The sequence below is a fragment of the Ahaetulla prasina genome, chromosome 4 (genome assembly GCF_028640845.1).
Source record: "Ahaetulla prasina isolate Xishuangbanna chromosome 4, ASM2864084v1, whole genome shotgun sequence".
In the NCBI taxonomy this organism is placed as follows: Eukaryota; Metazoa; Chordata; class Lepidosauria; order Squamata; family Colubridae; genus Ahaetulla; species Ahaetulla prasina.
Genome location: NC_080542.1, coordinates 1,868,518 through 1,887,431, shown reverse-complemented (window position 1 = coordinate 1,887,431; position 18,914 = coordinate 1,868,518). Strand labels below are relative to the sequence as shown.

The following is an 18,914-nucleotide window of genomic DNA, read 5'->3' as shown; positions in this document are numbered from 1 at the left end:
GTGGGTTTGAACTGCGGAGATCCTTGTCGCTCTCTGAGCTCGGCTGTTTTCTTGCAGGCATTTCATGACCCAACTAGGAAACTTCATCAGTGCTAGAAGGGAAGAGGGGTTTGCAGAGAGAAGGAGGAAGAGGGGGAAGAGGAAGCAGGCGGACGGACGATGGGGTCCTTCGGGCTCTCTGAGCTCAGTGGTTTTCTTGCAGGCATTTCATGACCCAACTAGGGAACATCATCAGTTTTAGAGTGGAGGTGGATTTGGGATGAAGGGGAGAGGAGGGAGGGGAGGAATAGGAAGACTATGGGGGTCTTTGATGCTATCTGAGGACCCCACAATTTATCTTGTCACAGGTTAATTTTTCCACTCTGCTGTTGTCAAGGTATATTATGTTTTTTTTTTATTTATTTGCATTTATATCCCGCCCTTCTCCGAAGACTCAGGGTGGCTTACACTGTGTCAAGCAATAGTCTTCATCCATTTGTATATTGTATACAAAGTCAACTTTTATTGCCCCCAACAATCTGGGTCCTCATTTTACCTCCCTTATAAAGGATGGAAGGCTGAGTCAACCTTGGGCCTGGTGGGGCTTGAACCTGCAGTAATTGCAGGCAGCTGCTGTTAATAACAGACTGTCTTACCAGTCTGAGCCACAGAGGCCCCTGCAACTGCATTCCCACCATCTACTAAGAAAGTTACCCAATCAATAAATGTGTTTAAAGATAATTACGGATATTTGTTCCCGACCAGTGGTGGGTTTCAAAATTTTTTACTACCGGTTCTCCAAACTGTTCAAAATTTCCGCTGCCGGTTCTCCAGAACCTGCTAAAACCCAAGTTGACTTCTGCTATAACGGCAGCCTTATTGTTTCTAATCTAGTGGGTTTACCGAGCAATTTCATTACAATCAACTCTAAAAGGAGGCGAGGTTTTGTCCAAAACAGTCTTATTTATTATATACAAAAAAAAGAAAAAAAGGTATATCGGTGGCCAGTAATACAATTTTTTTTAAAAAAAAAAATACATAAAATGCACACAGCACCCGAAGGGATCAGGGCTTTAAATAAAGGCTAGGTTTTACTCTAAGGAGTACTTTTACTCTCCTTTCCTATTCCAATTCCTCCCGTCCTCCAAACTTCCCCTCGAAAAAAAAGGTTAAAATCTATCCAAGCAAGCAAATGTAACGCAAGGTTTTCCCCCCAAACCCACCCCCCCAAAAATATGGATTTTGCAATAAAAGCCAGGAACATATTTACTGGGAGAATTTAAGGGCGGGGTAAAAAAAGAAATGATCCGTATTTTTAAAGGGACAGGCTCGCATCAAACGGCCCTTCGCTTAACCTAAGGCTTCCCCAGCGAATGTACATATTTACACAATTGTTGAAGTCTGCGACCAGCCCTGGCTATAGGAGTTTTCGGCTGGGCTGCCCCATGGAGAAAAGGGGCAGCCTAGCCTTTCCCTGGGTGAGACAGGAGGGTCAAAGCTCACTGGCCAAAAGATGCCAGTCTTGTAAACATCTGTTAGAGACAACCCCCTGACTGTGTGAATTCTATGGGTCAAAAGTAGCAGAGATCCCCAATGCCAATTTCTCAGGGGGTTTTTTTTGGTGGGGGGAGGAAAACCCCAGCAGTAGTTGGGGGCTTTCTTTAAATCAATCCGACCTTCGGTTAGGGCCACCCAGAGACAATCTTCTCGCGCAGGATCAGTTTATTAAAGGGGAGACCCAGAAAACCTTACGAGCGCTTCCTCAAGTCTCGTTACCCCTTTCAGATGCGCGGGACTCCAAAGCCCATAATCCCCAGGGTCTAAAGGGCTGGAGGAGTCTTCCCTCTCCAATCCTTCCGGGCAACCTGAGGAAAATGCATCGAGGGGGTAAGCGATGCCCGCCCTCCTCAATCACCCCGATCCCCAATGAAAACATTAAAATCTCGCTAATTAAAATAGGATCCCTAATTTAAAAAAAAATTAAAAAAAATCAACCGATTCAATCGAAGGAATAATAAAACAGGGTAAAAGGCTCCCCGAGGGGGGATTTAAAAGTCTAAGACGCCCAGCTGGGGCAGCAAAATCCAGGCTGTTCCAGGCTCAGTGGCACATGGGTCTTGGCAGTAGGCCGGGCATCTAGACGTATTCTCGGCTACTGGGGGGTTTGGAGATGGGCTTCCCTGCGGGATACTGGCGGTTCTTGTACCCGGAGTCGTCTCCCGGACACGAGCAGGAGAGCATCCCGCCCCCCAGCAACGACAAGGCGGCACCTGCCCAGCCAAGGAAGATGGCAGGGCCAAATTCGTACCTAGGGCAGAGAAAGAGATTCACCGTCAGATGGCAGAGAACTTGTGTATGTGTGTTTGGAGAGGTCCTCCCACCCTCTAGACCCCTCCTCACAAGGTTCCCCCATTTGCCTGTCTCTGCAGCCAGGGGGGGAGGAAAGAATTTGCTGGGTGTGTGAATTCTAGATGACAAGAAGGGCTCTTCCCCGGAGCTCTTACTGGGTATTCTCCGGACACCACCTTGCTCCAGTGTTTTTCCCACGGGTCTCTTCAGCAAGATGGGAGGGGAAGTGGCGGGGGGGGGGGAGGAACGAGGAAATGCCAGAGGTGGGATTTGGAGGTGGGAGGGCCCCCACCTCAAAAGGGGCACACTCCAAATGGGCGGGGCCAGGGAAGAAGGGGCGGGGCCAGGCGAAGTGAATCTCAGTTTACGGTCCGGAAGTTAATGCAAGCGAGATGCGCCACATTGGGTGGAGGGGCCCCTCTTTTGCTCTGGAATGGGCAGCGGGTGGTCTACCCACCTGTGTTCCTCCGGACAACGTACCTTTTATTCATGGGGGACAGCGGGTTGTAAAAATCTTGGACGATCTGGTTCGCGCTCCAGGAACAAGCCACCAGGGAACACAAACCTAAGCAAGGTGGAGAATAATAGGAAAGTCACAAAAACGGTTTGATCTTGGTTTGATGGCTTTCTCCCAGGAGGCGATCGAAACTTGGGGAACGGCGGCAAATAAATTTGATATTTTGGGTGGTTTACCATTATGGAGACCAGCAGGGTCTACTTCGGGCTTGCCAAAAAAAAAAATCAAAAAAAAGGACCAAAATATGTTTGCCACCTGTACGGGAAGTCCTCAACTTATGACCCGAATTTCTGTTGCTAACTCAAGACAGTTTTTCACCGAGTTGTGTCCCCTTTTACGGCCTTTCCGGCCACGGTCGTTCAGTGAATCTGGGCAGTTGTTAAGATATTAAGCAAGTCCAGTTTCGCCACTGACTTTGTTCATCGGAAAGTCGCAAAATGGAGATCACGTGACACACACACCCCGCCCGGGACTATCGTAAATATGAGTCACTTGCCAAGTGGCCGAATTTTGACCACGTGAATGCTGCAATTCCCTCATAAGTGTGAAAAGCAGTCCCGTCGTAACTTTGAACGGCCACTAAATGAACCGTTATAAAATCAAGGACTACCTGTAGCTAGATTCGACCCGGTAGAAACCCCATCAGAATGATCTGCGGTGGTGCTTATTCCTTGTCACGCACTTATCAAGGCTGGGCAAATCCGGCATTTCGAATTAGGGAACACAAAACCGTATGAAACGGGTGAGCAGAGGGAGTTGGTTGTGCGTATGCAGCCGATGGGCGATAAACCATGATTTGCAATGGTGCCGGAGCCAAAGCAAGGACGGGCGGCTTCGCCCAACGACGGAAGCAAAAGGCGGTTTGTTTTCATGGAGCCCCTTAGGGGGCGACCTGCCCATAGGGCACGGCGATCATGCAGTGGTGGGATTCAAATAATTTAACAGCGGGTGGGTCGGGTGGGCGTGGCCATGGCGGGCGTGGCCAGGGGGTGGTGACAGGCAGCACTCAACCTCCTGCACCTCCCCGGGAACCAAAATGGGCGCATGGGGACTCCAGGAAAGGGTGGGACGAGGCCAGCCAGCAATTGAACAACCGGTTCATCCGAACCGGCTGTATCCCCTCCATTGATCTCGTGGCAACCGGTTGCGTCTCTGCCAGGTTGGGGGCAGAAGAACGGAGGGACGACACTCACCTGCTATCAGGAAGATAATGCCGCCGGTCATGGCGATGCGGGCCTTGGTGGCCTTGTTGTCGTCTCCGCAGCGGGTACATTTCATGCCCATGGTGGCGATGCCGATGGCGATCACTCCCAGGACGATGGAAATGACCATCAGCGCCCGGGTGGCTTGTAAGGCAGCTGCAGGAAAGAGAGGCAGAGCCAGAAGGTCAGAGGTGGGGGGTGGTCAGCAGCCGGATTTGGGGAGGGGTGTATAGAAATGTAACAAGCGTGGTGCGGTGGCCTAGAGGTGGAACGCTCGCCTCACGATCAGGGGGCTGTGAGTTCGATCCTAGGTAGAGGCAGCTATTTCTCTCTCTGGGCTCAGTGAGAATATATCTGCTGAACAAAACTCCGCCCTGGCAACAGGAAAGGCATCCGGCCAGTAAACACTCTACTCGTGTTACTAAAGAACACTTCTTGTTTTATCGCGCAGGGCTGGCCTAACGTATTTGAAATGTGGGTTTTTATTATGGTCTTATCACTGTTTTTATTCGTTTCGGCCTAATTTGAATTTAGATTTTTAAAACGTTTTTTTAATTTTTGTAACTTTGTTTTTATTTGGCTGTAAACCGCCCTGAGTCCTTCGGGAGAAGGGCGGTATATTAATTAATTAATTAATAAATAAATTAATTAAATAGCTCCATGCAGTTGCCCAGACTCCACCCCGCAAGGGATGATGGGGTCATTAAAAGACCAAATATATATATATACATATATATATATATATATATATATGTATGTATGTAGGTCTTTGGTTATTTGGGTTTTCTCCCCTGTAAAATTAGAAGTGTCTTGGAGACGTTTCGACGAAGTCTCATTCATCATCTTCAGGCTTCAGCTTCATGCTTCTAGGAGCAATCTCCTAGATTGAAGCTGAAGCCTGAAGACTTAATGGATCATCGTACTCTAATTCTGTGAGAAAACCTGAATAACCAAAGACCTACATACAAACACCCCACGATAGGAGCAACTAAGATGATTAAAGGCCTGGAGACTAAAACATATGAAGAACAGTTGCAGGATTTGGGTTTGGCTAGAACAGAAGAATTAGGGGCGACATGATAGCAGTCTTCCACTATTTTAGGGGCTGCCCCAAAGAAGGAAGGTCGGGGGGGGGGTGTCTACCTATTCTCCAAAGCACCAGAAGGCAGGAGAAGAAGCAATGGATGGAAACTAATCAAGGAGAGAAGCAACCTGGAACTAAGGAGGAATTTCTTGTCGTTGAGGACAGTTAACCAGTGGAACTCCTTGCCACCAGAAATTGTGGGTTCTCCATCACTGGAGGTTTTTAAGAAGAGACCGGACAGCCATTCTTCTGAAATGGCTGAGGGTCTCCTGATTGAGCAGGGGGTTGGATTAGAAGACCTCCGGGGTGCCTTCCAATTCTATTCTGATTGATTGATTGATTGATTGATTGATTGATTGATTGATTGAAAGGTTTGAGAATGAGGCAACCAGGAGGGTTGGCTACAGGAACGGGGCTCAGTGGCACGGCTTTCCAGATACCCCAGCAGCACCCCCTTTTTGTCAGCTGGCCTCTCTTGGCAGCCAGGGCCTCCCAAATCATGCCACCCTCATGGAGATCCGCTGCACTCCAAAATCCACCCTGGCACCCCAATTCCCACTCAGGCACCCCAACAGAGACCCCACTTCCCCCAATACACAACCTGGAACGCCAATAAAAACCCCAGCACCCCAAAAACCAAGCCCCGGGCCGGCACCCAATGCCCACTCCCAGCACCCGCTATACAGCCCAGCACCCCTAATGCACCCTCCGGCACTCAAATACCCCCTCCCTACATCCAATATCTACCCCCCCCAACACCCCAGCCTTCTGCATTAGACGCTACTCCCCAGAGGTGGGATCAGGGTGCCTGCCAGTCCCCCCATCAGGGCCCATGGGCCCCCCGCAGGGCAGATATCAAGAGGGCGGAGCTTTGGCTTTGACTCCTCAGCCGATATTAGGAGGCTTAAGGCACCCAGCTTTGGGCACAAACAGGTGCCCGGGAAAGGCACTATCTCGGGGAAGGAAGTGGGGGTGGGATGGGGTGCCAAGGGGCGTCGGCCACGGGGGGTGCAGGAGGGGAGTGTCTTGCCCATGCTGAGAGTCAGGTGGCAAATAAGTGCGAATAAATAGAAGAGGTTTCTCTCCTCTTTTGAAAGGAAGGAGGGAGGGAGGGAGGAAGAAAGAGAAAGAGAGAAAGAGAGAAAGAAAGGAAGGGGGAGGAAGAAGGAAGGAAGAAGGAAGGAAGAAAAAAAGAAAGATGGAGGAAAAAGAGAAAGAAAGAAAGAAAGAAAGAAAGAAAGAAAGAAAGAAAGAAAGAAAGAAAGAAAGAAAGGAGAAAAAGGGAGGAAGGAAATGAGGAAAAAAGGAAGGAAGGAAGGAAAGGAGAGGGAGGGAGGGAGGGAGGAAGAAAGAGAAAGAAAGAAAGAGAGAGAAAGAAAGGGGGAGGAAGGGAGGAAGAAGAAAGGAAGAAAGAAAAAGAAAGATGGAGGAAAAAGGGAGAAAGAAAGAAAGAAAGATGGAGAAAAAGGGAGGAAGGAAATGAGGGAGGGAGGAAGGAAGGAAAGGAGGGGAGAGGGAGGGAGGAAGAAAGAGAAAGAAAGAAAGAGAGAGAAAAGGGAGAAAGGAAGGGGAGGAAGAAGAAAGGAAGAAAGAAAAAGAAAGATGGAGGAAAAAGGGAGAAAGAAAGAAAGAAAGATGGAGAAAAAGGGAGAAAGGAAAAGAGAAAAACAAAAGACGGAAATGAGCGAGAAAGGAAGGAAAGAAAGGAGAGGGAGGAAGGAAGGAAGGAAAGAAAGGGCGGGAGGAAGAATAGAAAGGAGGAAGAAAGGAAGCAAAGAAGAAGAAAGGGGGAAGAGAGAGAGGAAGGAAGAAGGGAAAGAAGGAAAGGAGAGGAACGAAGGAAAGAAAGAAGAAGGAAGGCAGGAAGAAGAAAAACAGAGCCAGCTGGTATAGCGGTTATGGGGTTGGACTCGGGTTCAAGAATCCCCCCCATCAGCCACCAGGCCTCTCCAGGGGACTTTGGGCCTATTCCTCGCTCAGCCCAGTCTACCCCGCAGGGTTGTTGTGGGAGGGGGGAAAAGGTATGCCGCGGAGAGTCCCTGGAGGGAAGGGACGATCAAATAAAGGCCCTCATCGCTGGGATGTAATTTATTAGCTCTCCTACCTGCCAGGGTTGTTTTTCTGCAGGGAGGGGAGCTGAGCTGGCGAAGGAGGATAGAAACCTAATCGATAAATGAAGATGGGGGGATGGAAAAAAGGAGAACTTTGGCTACTCAAAAGAAAGAAAAAAGGGAGGACCTTCGGAAACCACGTGAGGTGCCCACAAAGAGGGTGCGGCTGCCATGAGTCACCCCCTAAGAGCACCAGGAACTCTGGGCCACCCGGCAGGGATGGCGTCACCGGAGGCTCCGTCACTCGGCACACAAGGGTGCCCGCCACTCGCCTTGCCCCTCACGTGGCCGCCTCCGTCCACTCGGAAAGAGCACAACATGGAGCCCCCCCCCCCCCCGGTTGGGGGTCAGCAAAGCCCCCTCTGTCCCCAGTAGCCCCCCCCCCAACGTCCTGAGCTTGCCTTGCTAACTCCCAGGTCCCTTTCTTTCTTTCTTTCTTTCTTTCTTTCTTCTCCTTCGATCTTTCTTTCTTTCTTTCTTTCTTTCTTTCTTTCTTTCTTTCTTTCTTTCTTCCTTCCTTCCTTCCTTCTCCTTCGATCTTTCTTTCTCTTTCTCTTTTCCTTCTTCCTTTCATCTTTTTCTTACCATCTTTCTTTCCCTTCCTTCCTTCCTTCCTTCCTTCCTTCCTTTCTTTCTCCTTCGATCTTTCTTTCTTTCTTTCTTCCTTCCTTCCTTCCTTCTTCCCTTCGATCTTTTCTTTCTTTCTCTTTCTCTTTTCCTTCTTCCTTTCCTTCCATCTTTTTCTTACCATCTTTCTTTCCCTTCCTTCCTTCCTTCTCTGTTTTTATCTTTTTCTTTTTCCTTCCTCCTTTTTCTTTATATTTCTTTTTCTTTCTTTCTCTTTCCCTTCCTACTTCTTTCTTCCCTTCTTTCCCACCTTCCTTCTTTAGCTTTCTAGTTCTCTTCCTTCCTTCCATCATTTTCTTTCCCATCTTTCTTTTTCTTCCCTCCCTTCTCTCTTTTTATCTTTTCTTTTTTCTTCCTTCCTTTCTTTCTATCTTTTCTTTTCCTTCTTTTTCTTCCTTCCTTTCTCTTTTCCTGCCTTCCTTGTTTTTTTCTTTTCAGTTTTTCTTCTTTTCTCTCTCTCTCTCTTTCCCTTCCTTCCTTCCTTTTATTCTTTCTTCCTTCCATTCTCTTTCTTTCCAATCCTTATGACTGGTTTCTTTGATCGTTTCCTGGGTCTTCTGGCCATTTTTACCGGATCATTTTAGACAATTTTAAAGATGCTTTTAGGAGCCATCATTGCAAAGGCCCCAGGCAAGCTGCAAAAAAACTACGGAGGGTGGTACTCCCCACCCAGACCCTGCTGGATGAAGAAAAGGAGACCCATCAGCTGCCCAAAATAAATCTGTTTATTGGCCGGTCCCAGAAGGGGCAGCGGCAACCAAGACTGAACTTTTGCAAGTCGGCTACACGAGGAAGTAGGGAAGACATCCCGTCCAAAGGCAAACCGAAGCCTTGACTCACCTGCTCGAGATGGGCGGCTCGAGACTTTGAAAAAGTAAACTAAACTACAGCGCGGTCAAAAGTAAACTTCCAAAAGCAAACTGTCAAATAAAAATTAAGGAGAAAAATGCAGACGGTCCTCGACTTACAACCGTTTAGTGACCGTTCGAAGTTCCAACTGGAAAAGGTTTTTTTCACACATACGACCGTTGCGGTATCTCCACAGTGAGGCGATCCAAATTCGGACGATTGGCCACCGACTCGTATTTATGTCCCGGGGGGGTGTGTGTGCCATCCCCCTTTTGCGACCTTCCAACGAGCAAAGTTCACGGGGAAAGCCGGATTCTCTGAACGACCGTGTGACTCACTTAACAACCACAGTGGTTCACTTCCAATTCCTTGTGCGTCCAATCACACTTGGCCAATAAAAAAAATTCTCTTCTGTTCTATTCGATTCACTGCCGTGACGAGAAAAGGTCGCACACACACAAAAAAAAAAAACCGGGGTCCAACTCACTCAAATGTCTCGCTTAGCGAGGGAAATTTGGGGGCTCGGTTGGGGGCGGTAAGCCGAGGACCACCTGGAACCGTCCAAAGTGTCGCATGAAAATAAAACAATGGTTGCTGATAAAGGCAGGAGGTGTAAACAGCGTTTATCTGCCCCCAGCCGTGTTTTCTGTTTGACTCAGAAAAGCCAAAATAAATAAGTTAATTCCAAAGCAAAGAAAGGCTTGTACTATTCTTAAGCACAAACTGATCCTTCCCCAGGACGGAGTAATGACGTTCCTTGCAACCTCCTGGAGGTGTAAAACCAGCCCATGTTTTTCGGGTTTGTTTTTTTTTTTAAAAAAAGAGAACCATTTGCTTGAAACGGGGGTTGGACTAGAAAACCTCCCCAGGTCCCTTCCAACCCTGTTGTCCTGTGATTTTTTATTTTTTTTTTCTTTCCAATCACAGCCACAAATCCTTTTTTTTTTTTACTTTTTTCTGCCTCTCCTTGGGGATTTTAGGCCTCCGTTCGTGAGAAACCCGGATTAATCTCGAGACTCTCCGCACGCAGCCATCTGGGGTTTAGTTGCACCCTTAGCCAGAAATAAACCACGATGGACGGGTTCAATTTTGTTTCCTTAAAAAAATAAGTGGGGAGAAACTCCCCAGCCCGCTGCAATGAATCACCGGCCGGGCATGGCTCAACATAATGGAGTTGTCACTCAATCTCTCACACACAAATACACACACACCAGATGGGGACAAGGTATCGCAGCTCAGTTTCACCTTTGGTCTCTCCCCAACGGATCCAGGTAACAAAGTCTACGGGATCCGTTTGTACACGACAACTATAAAGCCGCACCTTGTCTTAAGAACTCCATGGACGGCTCCAGGGAGGGGGGAAATGGAGCCATGACCCAAAAATCCAGAGTATTGGTGTGAATCGAACTCCCATCCCAGAAGGTCGTCTGTGGGAAACGGATAAAGGCCAGGAAAACCTCACGATTTCGAACCCGCAGCTGCAAAGGTGGCAGACTTGGGGTGCCAAAAATAAAAATAAAAATGGGGGGGCGGGGGGGGACACAAAAACAAGCCAACAACCCACCCGCACTCAAAAATTCAGTTGTCACTGAATTGCAGGTCAAAAAAGCCACTGAGCAGAAACCTATAAACTGCCCTTCATTAATTCATGATACGGTTCAAATGAAATCGAATAGGAGCGCCTGGTTTTTTTTCTTCTTCTTCTTCCCTTTTAATGCCGGATGTTGCCTTCCTTGTCATCCCAGCCATAGTCATTGGGGGGGGGGGGAAGGTTTGCAGTCCCTGGCTTGTAGCACAAAGCCGCCCCCCCACCCCGCCCATCCCCAAGGAGAGTCAAAGCCTTTTCCAGTTTTATGACATTGTAAACTATTAATGACAAGACAAACGGTTTGGGTTTGGTTTGTGTCTGTTGTAAACTTCAATGCGTATCTAAGACTACCTAATTTTCTTTGGGGGGGGGGCTGTAGGAGAAGGTCACCTGTCTTTTGTCCTGTCTATCATCTCTCTCCTGCTTGGGTACGGGGGTTGGACTGGAGGACCTCTGGGGTCCCTTCTAATGGTATTATTCTGTTCTGTTATACTTTCTAATGGTCACGGGTAGCCATCCCAGCCAGGTCAAAGAAAGTCCAGAATGGTGTAGGATCTGCCACAGGCAGGGGGTTGGAGAAGACCTCTAAGCTCCCCTCCAATCCTATTATTCCATGATCTATCTATCTATCTATCTATCTATCTATCTATCTATCTATCTATCTATCTATCTATCTATCTATGTCTAATCCATACATTGTATCTATCTATCTATCATCATCTAACTTCTATCAGCTTTATTTTATCTATCAACTATCACTATCACATCCATACATTGTATCTATCTATCTATCTATCTATCCATCCATCCATCATATCTATATCCATCTATCATCATCTAACTTCTATCAGCTTTATCTATCATCTATCACTATCATATCCATACTATCTATCTATTTATCTATCTATCTATCCATCCATCCATCATATCTATATCTATCCATCTATCAGCTATCTCTATCTATCTATCTATCTATCTATCTATCTATCTATCTATCTATCTATCTATCTATCTATCTATCTATCTAATAGTCCACTCATTTTATGTATGTATCTATACATCTAGGTACACTATTTACCTATCTATCAGCTATCAATCAATCAAATCTATCTGTCCATTCTCCCCCCATTTTATGTACGTATATATGTATCTACCTATCAACTATCAACTGTCCATTTATATCATGTCTCTATCTTCCTGTCATCTATCCATCTATCCAATCAATCAATTATCCATTTATTTATCTATCCTCTATTTTCGATCTATTTCCTATTTATTTTTAACGACACCTCGCAGACACACCTGTGGGAAATCCCGTATGTAGCAACTCCTGGTAATAATCCAGCTGAAACCCCCCCCCACCTTGTGAGGCTGGGGGGGGCAGGAGAAAAAGGGGGACCCTCCAAGGGGCAGCCTTTCACCCCTTCCCCAAACCAGAGGCCCTTCCCCCGCTCCCCTGCGCCCCAAGTGCTTTCAAAACCACCTGTGCTAGTTTCTTCCTTCCAGAGAAACGGTTCATCATCCAACTTGGCCCCACCCTTTTCTCACCCCACGGGGGGGCCCTAGGTAGCAAGGTGACATCACCCCTCCCCTGGGGCAGGTGTGCCAGCAACTGCACTCAGGCGCAAGGTCATCACACACACACATACACAAAACCAAAGCAACGGGTTACCTGAACAAAGACTGCCTGCCGTTTCGACGAAACCCATGGCCCGCCACCGCAGAAAATTTTTTTCTATTGCTAGTACCCTTTCTGCTCCTAGTGTGCAGGCTTTGTGTGTGTGTAAAGGTCGAAGGAGGGTGTGTGTGTGTGAGGAACCAAGATTCCTCGGCTTGGAGGAGGAGGGGGGTCCTCACTGTCTTTTTCCAGGAGCCCCAAATTTCTCAAGTTTCTTCTTACACGCCCATCCAAGAGGAAACCAAACTTTCAACCCACATTTTTCAGCTCCAAAAATAAAACCTGGATTATTATTTTTTTCCTTTCACCACCCTTTTGCCAAAAAAAACAAAACAAAACACACACACACACACACGCCCATTTTTCTGAGGCACCCCTTCTCTTAAAGGGACGCCCACTTTTGTGTGAGTTTGGGGCCACCCACCGTAACCCACCTGCCTCTGGGCCCAATTCCCACCGTCGCTCCTGGCACAATGGAGTCCCGCTTTGGATCACATCTGCGAAAAGGGTGCAGGATTCCTCCGTGTGCCCCCCTCCCGCAAACCAAGCGCCCCCCCACACACACACACCAGCTTCCATCCCACTCTGCCCTCTGTCCCTTGCCCTATTCCTGCCCTGGCTGGCTGATCCCGCGGTTGCCTTTATCCCACAAGGTAAACCTCGGTATGTTTTCCCAAGCAATGAAACCGATAAGGCTATCAGGTGTACACTTTGGTTTTATAAACAAGAGATGAGAAATTTCAGAATGATCTCGCTGGGGCATTTCACTGAACTGGCGACGGGTATCCTGGCACCTAAACTTTATGCCCGGGAAATATTGGCTCCAACTCTTCCCGTTTTCTTCCCTCACCAGAATTTTTTTACTTCCTCTCCGGGAAGTCCCGAAGACCGATTTTTTTATTTTATTTCCACACCTGCTTCACCCTTCCCGACACGCATATTATAACATTGCTCCATTCTGGAAAACGTCCCATCCAAGTTTCCTCATTCTGGGCCAGGCTTTTGTCTCGACAACCAAACCAGACATGTCGAGGTTGCCCGGTTTGCCAAACTGTTTTTTTTTTTAAAAAAAAAAGAGATTTTGCAAAGTCCTTTTGAAAAGAGAAGGGGCCTGCATAGGTGCAACCCGTGTGCCTACAGTGCCTGTCCTAATATTCCCTTTTTACTTACTCTTTTCATGTATCTAAATTATGTTTAGACTTTTACCTGTTATCTTATATACAATTGACAAAAACAAACAAACAACGTAGAAACATAGAAAGAGGCCAGGAAAAAACTTGGTGCCGCTAATTGAGGTTTTGCTCCGTTTTCTGTTTTTAAATTTCTTTCTAATTATAATTCCGTAATTATTTTCCTTTGATTTTTTTTTTTAATTTCATGGGAATGTTTTTCTTTTATTATTTTTCTCTCATTGGACTGTCTTGATTTTATCTCTTTTTATTTCATGGGATTCTTTTCATTTTCTCATTTTATCTCATGTATTTGATTATTTTTATTTCATTGGACTATTTTTATGTCATTGGACTATCTCTATTTTATTGGACTATGTTGTGAAGTTTTCCCGACCTGCTTCCGGGTTGCCATTATGTTTATTTGCAGGATCCAATCTGGATCGGTCAACCAGGATCCAGAGTTTTGTTTTTTATTATTATGATTATTATTATTGTTTGATTTCAACATTTTTATTTTACTTAACTATTTTTATTTGATTTTATTTCATTTCATATGATTAGTTTGTTATGCTATGGTTCACCAGCCAGTCAGCCAAATAAGACTGGATTTTTGGCATTTTTTGTCTACCTATCGAGTGCTTTTCAAGGACCTGGGATAGGCAGATGTGGACGTTTGAAGGTTTTACATATTTTTATTTATTTCTGTTTCCTTTTACTATTTGTAGTTGTATTTTGTTTTGATTTCCTGTTATTTTGACTTCTATTTTACTTTTGTTTCATGTTATTAACTTTACTTCTATGTTACTTTTATTTCACTTTGCTATTTTTATTTCTTTATTATTTTTGCTTCTGTCTTATTATTTTGACTATTTTCATTCATTTTATTATTTCGATTTCCATTTGATTTTATTATTCTGATTTCATTTTGACTATTTTCATTTATTTTATTATTTCGATTTCCATTTTATTTTATTATTTCAATTTCCAATTTTATTTTATTATTTTGATTTCATGTTACTATTTTCATTGATTTTATCATTTTTGTTTCTATTTGATTTCATTATTTTGATTTCATCGGACTATTTTCATTGATTTTATTATTTCGATTTTCTATTTTATTTCATTATTTCTCATTTCTATTTTATCATTTTTATTTTAGCAGGCCAACGGAGCGACAGCAGAGTGCCAACTTGAGCAGGGGCGAAAAGAAAGAAAGAAAGAAAATTTGGATTTTGGAGTTAACACCCAATTCTCTCCCACTGCATTCCGTTCTCCAGTTAAAAATAACAACGTTCAGATAAAATCCTAAATTCTTTGGCAAAGAAACCCCCGCATAAAAAGAGCCGGACCAATGGACAGAACTGTGCTGGGCACAGACAGGATCCTCCTACCAATGGCACCTTTTTATGCAATCTTGAGAAGGAAAAAAAACCTTGCAAGAGAGTCTCCATGCAGGGCCCTTTAGGATCGGGAGTTGCTGAGGATGATAAGTTTATTTTAAACTCAGGAGAAAATCTCCCACACCTCCAATTTTGCAGAACCAGCGGTGATCTCGAAGGAAATATTTACCCAGACTTTGTTGGGGGCAAAAATTTTTGGATTGCAATAGTTATTTTACCAACTTTTAATGCCGCCCAGAATCACTTGATAGCGAGAAGAAGGGGCAAGCCTCTAAATTGAATAAATGCATCAATCAATAAAATTCAACCTGGCTGGATTCGCCAATTCAGAATCTCAGTAGTTTCATTCATATAAAAGTGGGGTGTTCCCCCCCCTATATATTCGGCAACTTGTTAAGATATCTTTGAAATACCTGGCTTTTTGTAATATCCCCATCAAAACCTGACCAGTTCCTGGAATAAATTAGCATATATTTTTTAAATCAATGGATGCAATTTTTAACGCTACGTAATTAGGTAGCGTTTCTCAAACTTGGCAACTTTTTTTTAAAAAAGACAGGTGGACTTCAACTTCCAGAATTCCCCTACACACTACTTTATACAGCACTAAAAATCGGCTTGGCTGGGGAATTGTGGGGGGGGCGCACTTTAAAATTGGCCAGGTTGCAAAAACCAGGAAGCTCAAACCTGCTTCTTTGCAACTCTAATCTCCTGTCTGAAGTCAAAGTTTTAATTTCGCAACCGGGTCACCTGGATTTTTCAGCACCCTCACCTGTGATTCTTCTTGCCCTCCCCTGCCAGGTGTGTGCTATACCGAGGGTCCTTTTTTGGGGGGAAAGCAAGAGCCCAGCCCCCCAAGCCTCTTTTCTGTGCAAGCAAGCAAGCAAGAAATCCCTTCCCTCCCCTCCCCCTTTCTGCCCCACCCCCTTCAAAGGCCGCTGGGGTGGGGGAAGGGAAGAAAGGGGGAAAGTTGCCTTTAAAGGTGTGGCTGGTTCCCTCCAGAATGGGGGAGGAGAGAGAGAGAGAGGAAGGGAGGGAGGGGAAAGAGAAGGCCCAAGCAACTGACCCAACCTGCCCTGGCAGTTTTTTTGAGAAAGGAGGAAAGAAAATGGGGGAAAAAGAAGGGGGGGGGAGAGAGAGAGAGAGAGATAGAGAATTCACTGAAAAAGTGGAAGTTAGTTCTTTCTTTCTCTCTCTCTCTCTTTCTTTTTCTTTCGGAATAAGAAAATTAATGAAGGTAGAGAATCTGGGAGCAGGTGCTTGGAAGGATTCCAAAGATTGGGGAGATGCTGGATGAGGAGGGGGGGCTGTTTGGGAAGGGAGGGGCCGCCTTGTTTGTCTAAGAATCACTTAAACCAGGAATTAAGTCGAAAGCCCCTGGGAAATCCCAGAAATCGCCCTTTAAGACTTTAAAAAAACGCCTCCAGGATGTATAATGCCAACCTGGGGAAGAGAAGCGATTTGGTTAAAAATGGGGAGGGGGTGGGTGGGAAGAAAGGTAGAAACTCAGAAATTCGAGGGGGGGAGGGCAAAGAGGGGAGGAAGACCCCCCCACACACACTTCCCGGAGGCGCGCTGTCCAGCAGGTTCCCACGACCCAACAGCCACGGCAGAGAAAGAGTCGCCCGTGGGAATATTTGAGAAGTCGGGGTTCAAGTTTGCGTGTATGCCACCCACCCACCCACCCAAAATATCGTGACTCGCTGGCCTTTCGGAGTAGGAAAGGAATAAGAGAAGCCCCCTCCCCCCTCTCGAGGGGACAGGGGTCCCATTTTGGAGGGGGTTTGGAGAAAGCGAGACAAAAGTGCCCCGGGGCATGCACAGAGAGGGTTGCTCTGGCTGGCTGGCTCCCCACGACCCCCCGCGAGAAACCCCCGCTTCCTCTCCCACCCTCCCACACCCGCCAGCCGCCGCGATCTCGGCCGGACCGCGCCCTGCGCTCTTCGGCAGCCCCGATCCGAAAATTCCTCCCCCCCCACTTCCTCGCGTGTTTTCCCCACCCCGACTTTTTTTTTTTAAAAAAAAAGGGGGGGGTCCTTTCCGCCTCTCTTACTCTGTCTGTCCGTCTGTGTCTCTTTCTGTCTCTGTCTCTCTTTCCTTCCTTCTTTTTCTTTCCTTCCTTCTCTCTCTCTTCCTTCTTTCTCTTAACTTCTTTCTTTCCTTCTTTTTTCTCTTTCTCTCTCTTTCCTTCTTTCTCTCTCTCTTCTTTCCTTCCTTCTTTCTCTCTCTCCTTCCTTCTCTCTCTCTCTTCTTTCTTTCTCTCTTCCTTCTTTCCTTCTTTCTCTTAACTTCTTTCTTTCCTTCTTTTTCTCTCTTTCTCTCTTTCCTTCTTTCTCTCTCTTCTCCTTCTTTCTCTCTCTCTCTTTCCTTCCTTCTCTCTCTCTCCTTTCTTTCTTTCTTTCCTTCTTTCTTTCTCTCTTCCTTCTTTCTCTTAACTTCTTTCTTCTTTCTTTTTCTCTTCTCTTTCCTTCTTTCTCTCTCTTCTTTCCTTCTTTCTCTCTCTCTCTCTTTCCTTCCTTCTCTCTCTCTCTTCTTTCTTTCTTTTTCTTTCCTTCCTTCTCTCTCTCTTCCTTCTTTCTCTTAACTTCTTTCTTTCCTTCTTTTTTCTCTCTTTCTCTCTCTTTCCTTCTTTCTCTCTCTTCTTTCCTTCCTTCTCTCTCTCTCTCTCTCCTTTCTTTCTTTCTTTCTCTTTCCTTCTTTCTTCTCTCTTCCTTCTTTCTCTTAACTTCTTTCTTTCCTTCTTTTTTCTCTCTTTCTCTCTCTTTCCTTCTTTCTCTCTCTTTCCTTCTCTCTCTCTCTCTCTCTTTCCTTCCTTCTCTCTCTCTCTCCTTTCTTTCTTTCTCTTTCCTTCCTTCTTTCTCTCTTCCTTCTTTCTCTTAACTTCTTTCTTTCCTTCTTTTTTCTCTCTTTCTCTCTCTTTCCTTCTTTCTCTCTCTTCTTTCCTTCTTTCTTTCTCTCTCTCTCTTTCCTTCCTTCTCTCTCTCTCTTCTTTCTTTCTTTCCTTCCTTCTCTCTCTCTTCCTTCTTTCTCTTAACTTCTTTCTTTCCTTCTTTTTTCTCTTTCTCTCTCTTTCCTTCTTTCTCTCTCTTCTTTCCTTCTCTCTCTCTCTCTCTCTTTCCTTCCTTCTCTCTCTCTCTCCTTTCTTTCTTTCTCTTTCCTTCTTTCTCTCTCTTCCCTTTCTCTCTCTCTCTCTCTCCCTTCTTTCTTTCCTTCTTTCTCTCTCATTTCTTTCCTTCTCTTTCTTTCTCTCTTTCTCTCCCTTTCCGGTCCGCGCGTCCCCCACCACCCGCGGGGAAGAAGAGGCGGCGCGCCCGAACGGGCGAGGTTTCTTGGCTCCCACGCGTGGGCAGCGGCGCCCGAAGGCGCGAACCAGCCGCGGCGGGTTGAATCCGCGAGCGGCGGGGTCGAAAGGGCGAAGGCGCGGCCCGACAGGTAAACCCGACAGGTGTGTGTGTGCGCGCGCGCGCGTGTCTTTCTCTCTCCCCCCCCCACTTCATCCCCGCGTGGGCGTCCCCCACTCACCGCCCAGGGCCAGCATGGAGTCGTAGACTTTGCACTGGAGCTGGCCGGTGCTCTGCCAGACGCACTCCATCCACAGGCCCAGGTAGTAGGACTGCGCCGTGATGATGCTCCCGTCGGCGAAGGACGAGATCCGCCACTGGGGCAGGATGGTGGCCGTCAAATTGGCGATCAGGCCCAGGAGGGCCAGCACGAAGCCCAGCAGCTGCAAGCCCGAGTTGGCCATGGCCGCAGGGAGGACGGGAGCCGGAGCGGGAGCGGCTACCTTTACCTGCGCGCCAGGTGAGCGCACCTGGCTTTATGCCCTAGGGGCGGGGGGAAGGCGGCTGACATCAGGGCCGGAGGGGGAGGCTCCAGAGCAACAGCCGCCGCCCGCCCGCCCGCCCGCCCGCCCGCAGCCAGGAGGCCTCTTGGAAGGGGCCGGCCCCCTCCTCGGCTTCCTCTCTTTCTCCCCTCTTCCTTCCTTCCTTCCTTCCTTCCTTCCTTCCTTCCTTCTTCCCTTCTCTCCGGTGTCTTCTTTTCTCGTTTTCCTTCCCTCCTTTGCCTTCTTTCCATTCCTCCCTTCCTTTTTTCTTTCTTTCTTTCTTTCTTTCCTTCCTTCCTTTTCTTTCTTTCTTTCCCTCCTTCCTTCCTGTTCTTTCCCATTTTTTTTCTTTTTCCTTCTTCCTTCCTTCTTTCCTCCCCTCTGCAGTCTTCCTTTCCTTCCTCCATTCCCTTCCTTTTTCTTTTTCTTTCTTTCCTTCCTTCTTTTTCTTTCTTTCTTTCCCTCCTTCCTTCCTGTTCTTTCCCATTTTTTCTTTCCTTCTTCCTTCTTTCCTCCCTCTGCAGTCTTCCTTTCC

The 18,914-nt window shown here is 46.6% G+C and overlaps 1 protein-coding gene across 1 annotated transcript; it reads right to left on the bottom strand.

The window, feature by feature from the left end:
* Positions 1-928: 928 nt before the first annotated feature.
* CLDN7 (claudin 7) lies at positions 929-18,350 on the bottom strand. Its single transcript, XM_058183611.1, has 4 exons — positions 18,079-18,350; positions 4,039-4,203; positions 2,809-2,893; positions 929-2,287 (listed from the first exon to the last, which is right to left on the bottom strand). The coding sequence occupies exons 1-4, from the start codon at positions 18,299-18,301 to the stop codon at positions 2,116-2,118; spliced, it is 645 nt and encodes a 214-aa protein (XP_058039594.1). The 5' UTR covers positions 18,302-18,350; the 3' UTR covers positions 929-2,115.
* Positions 18,351-18,914: the final 564 nt, after the last annotated feature.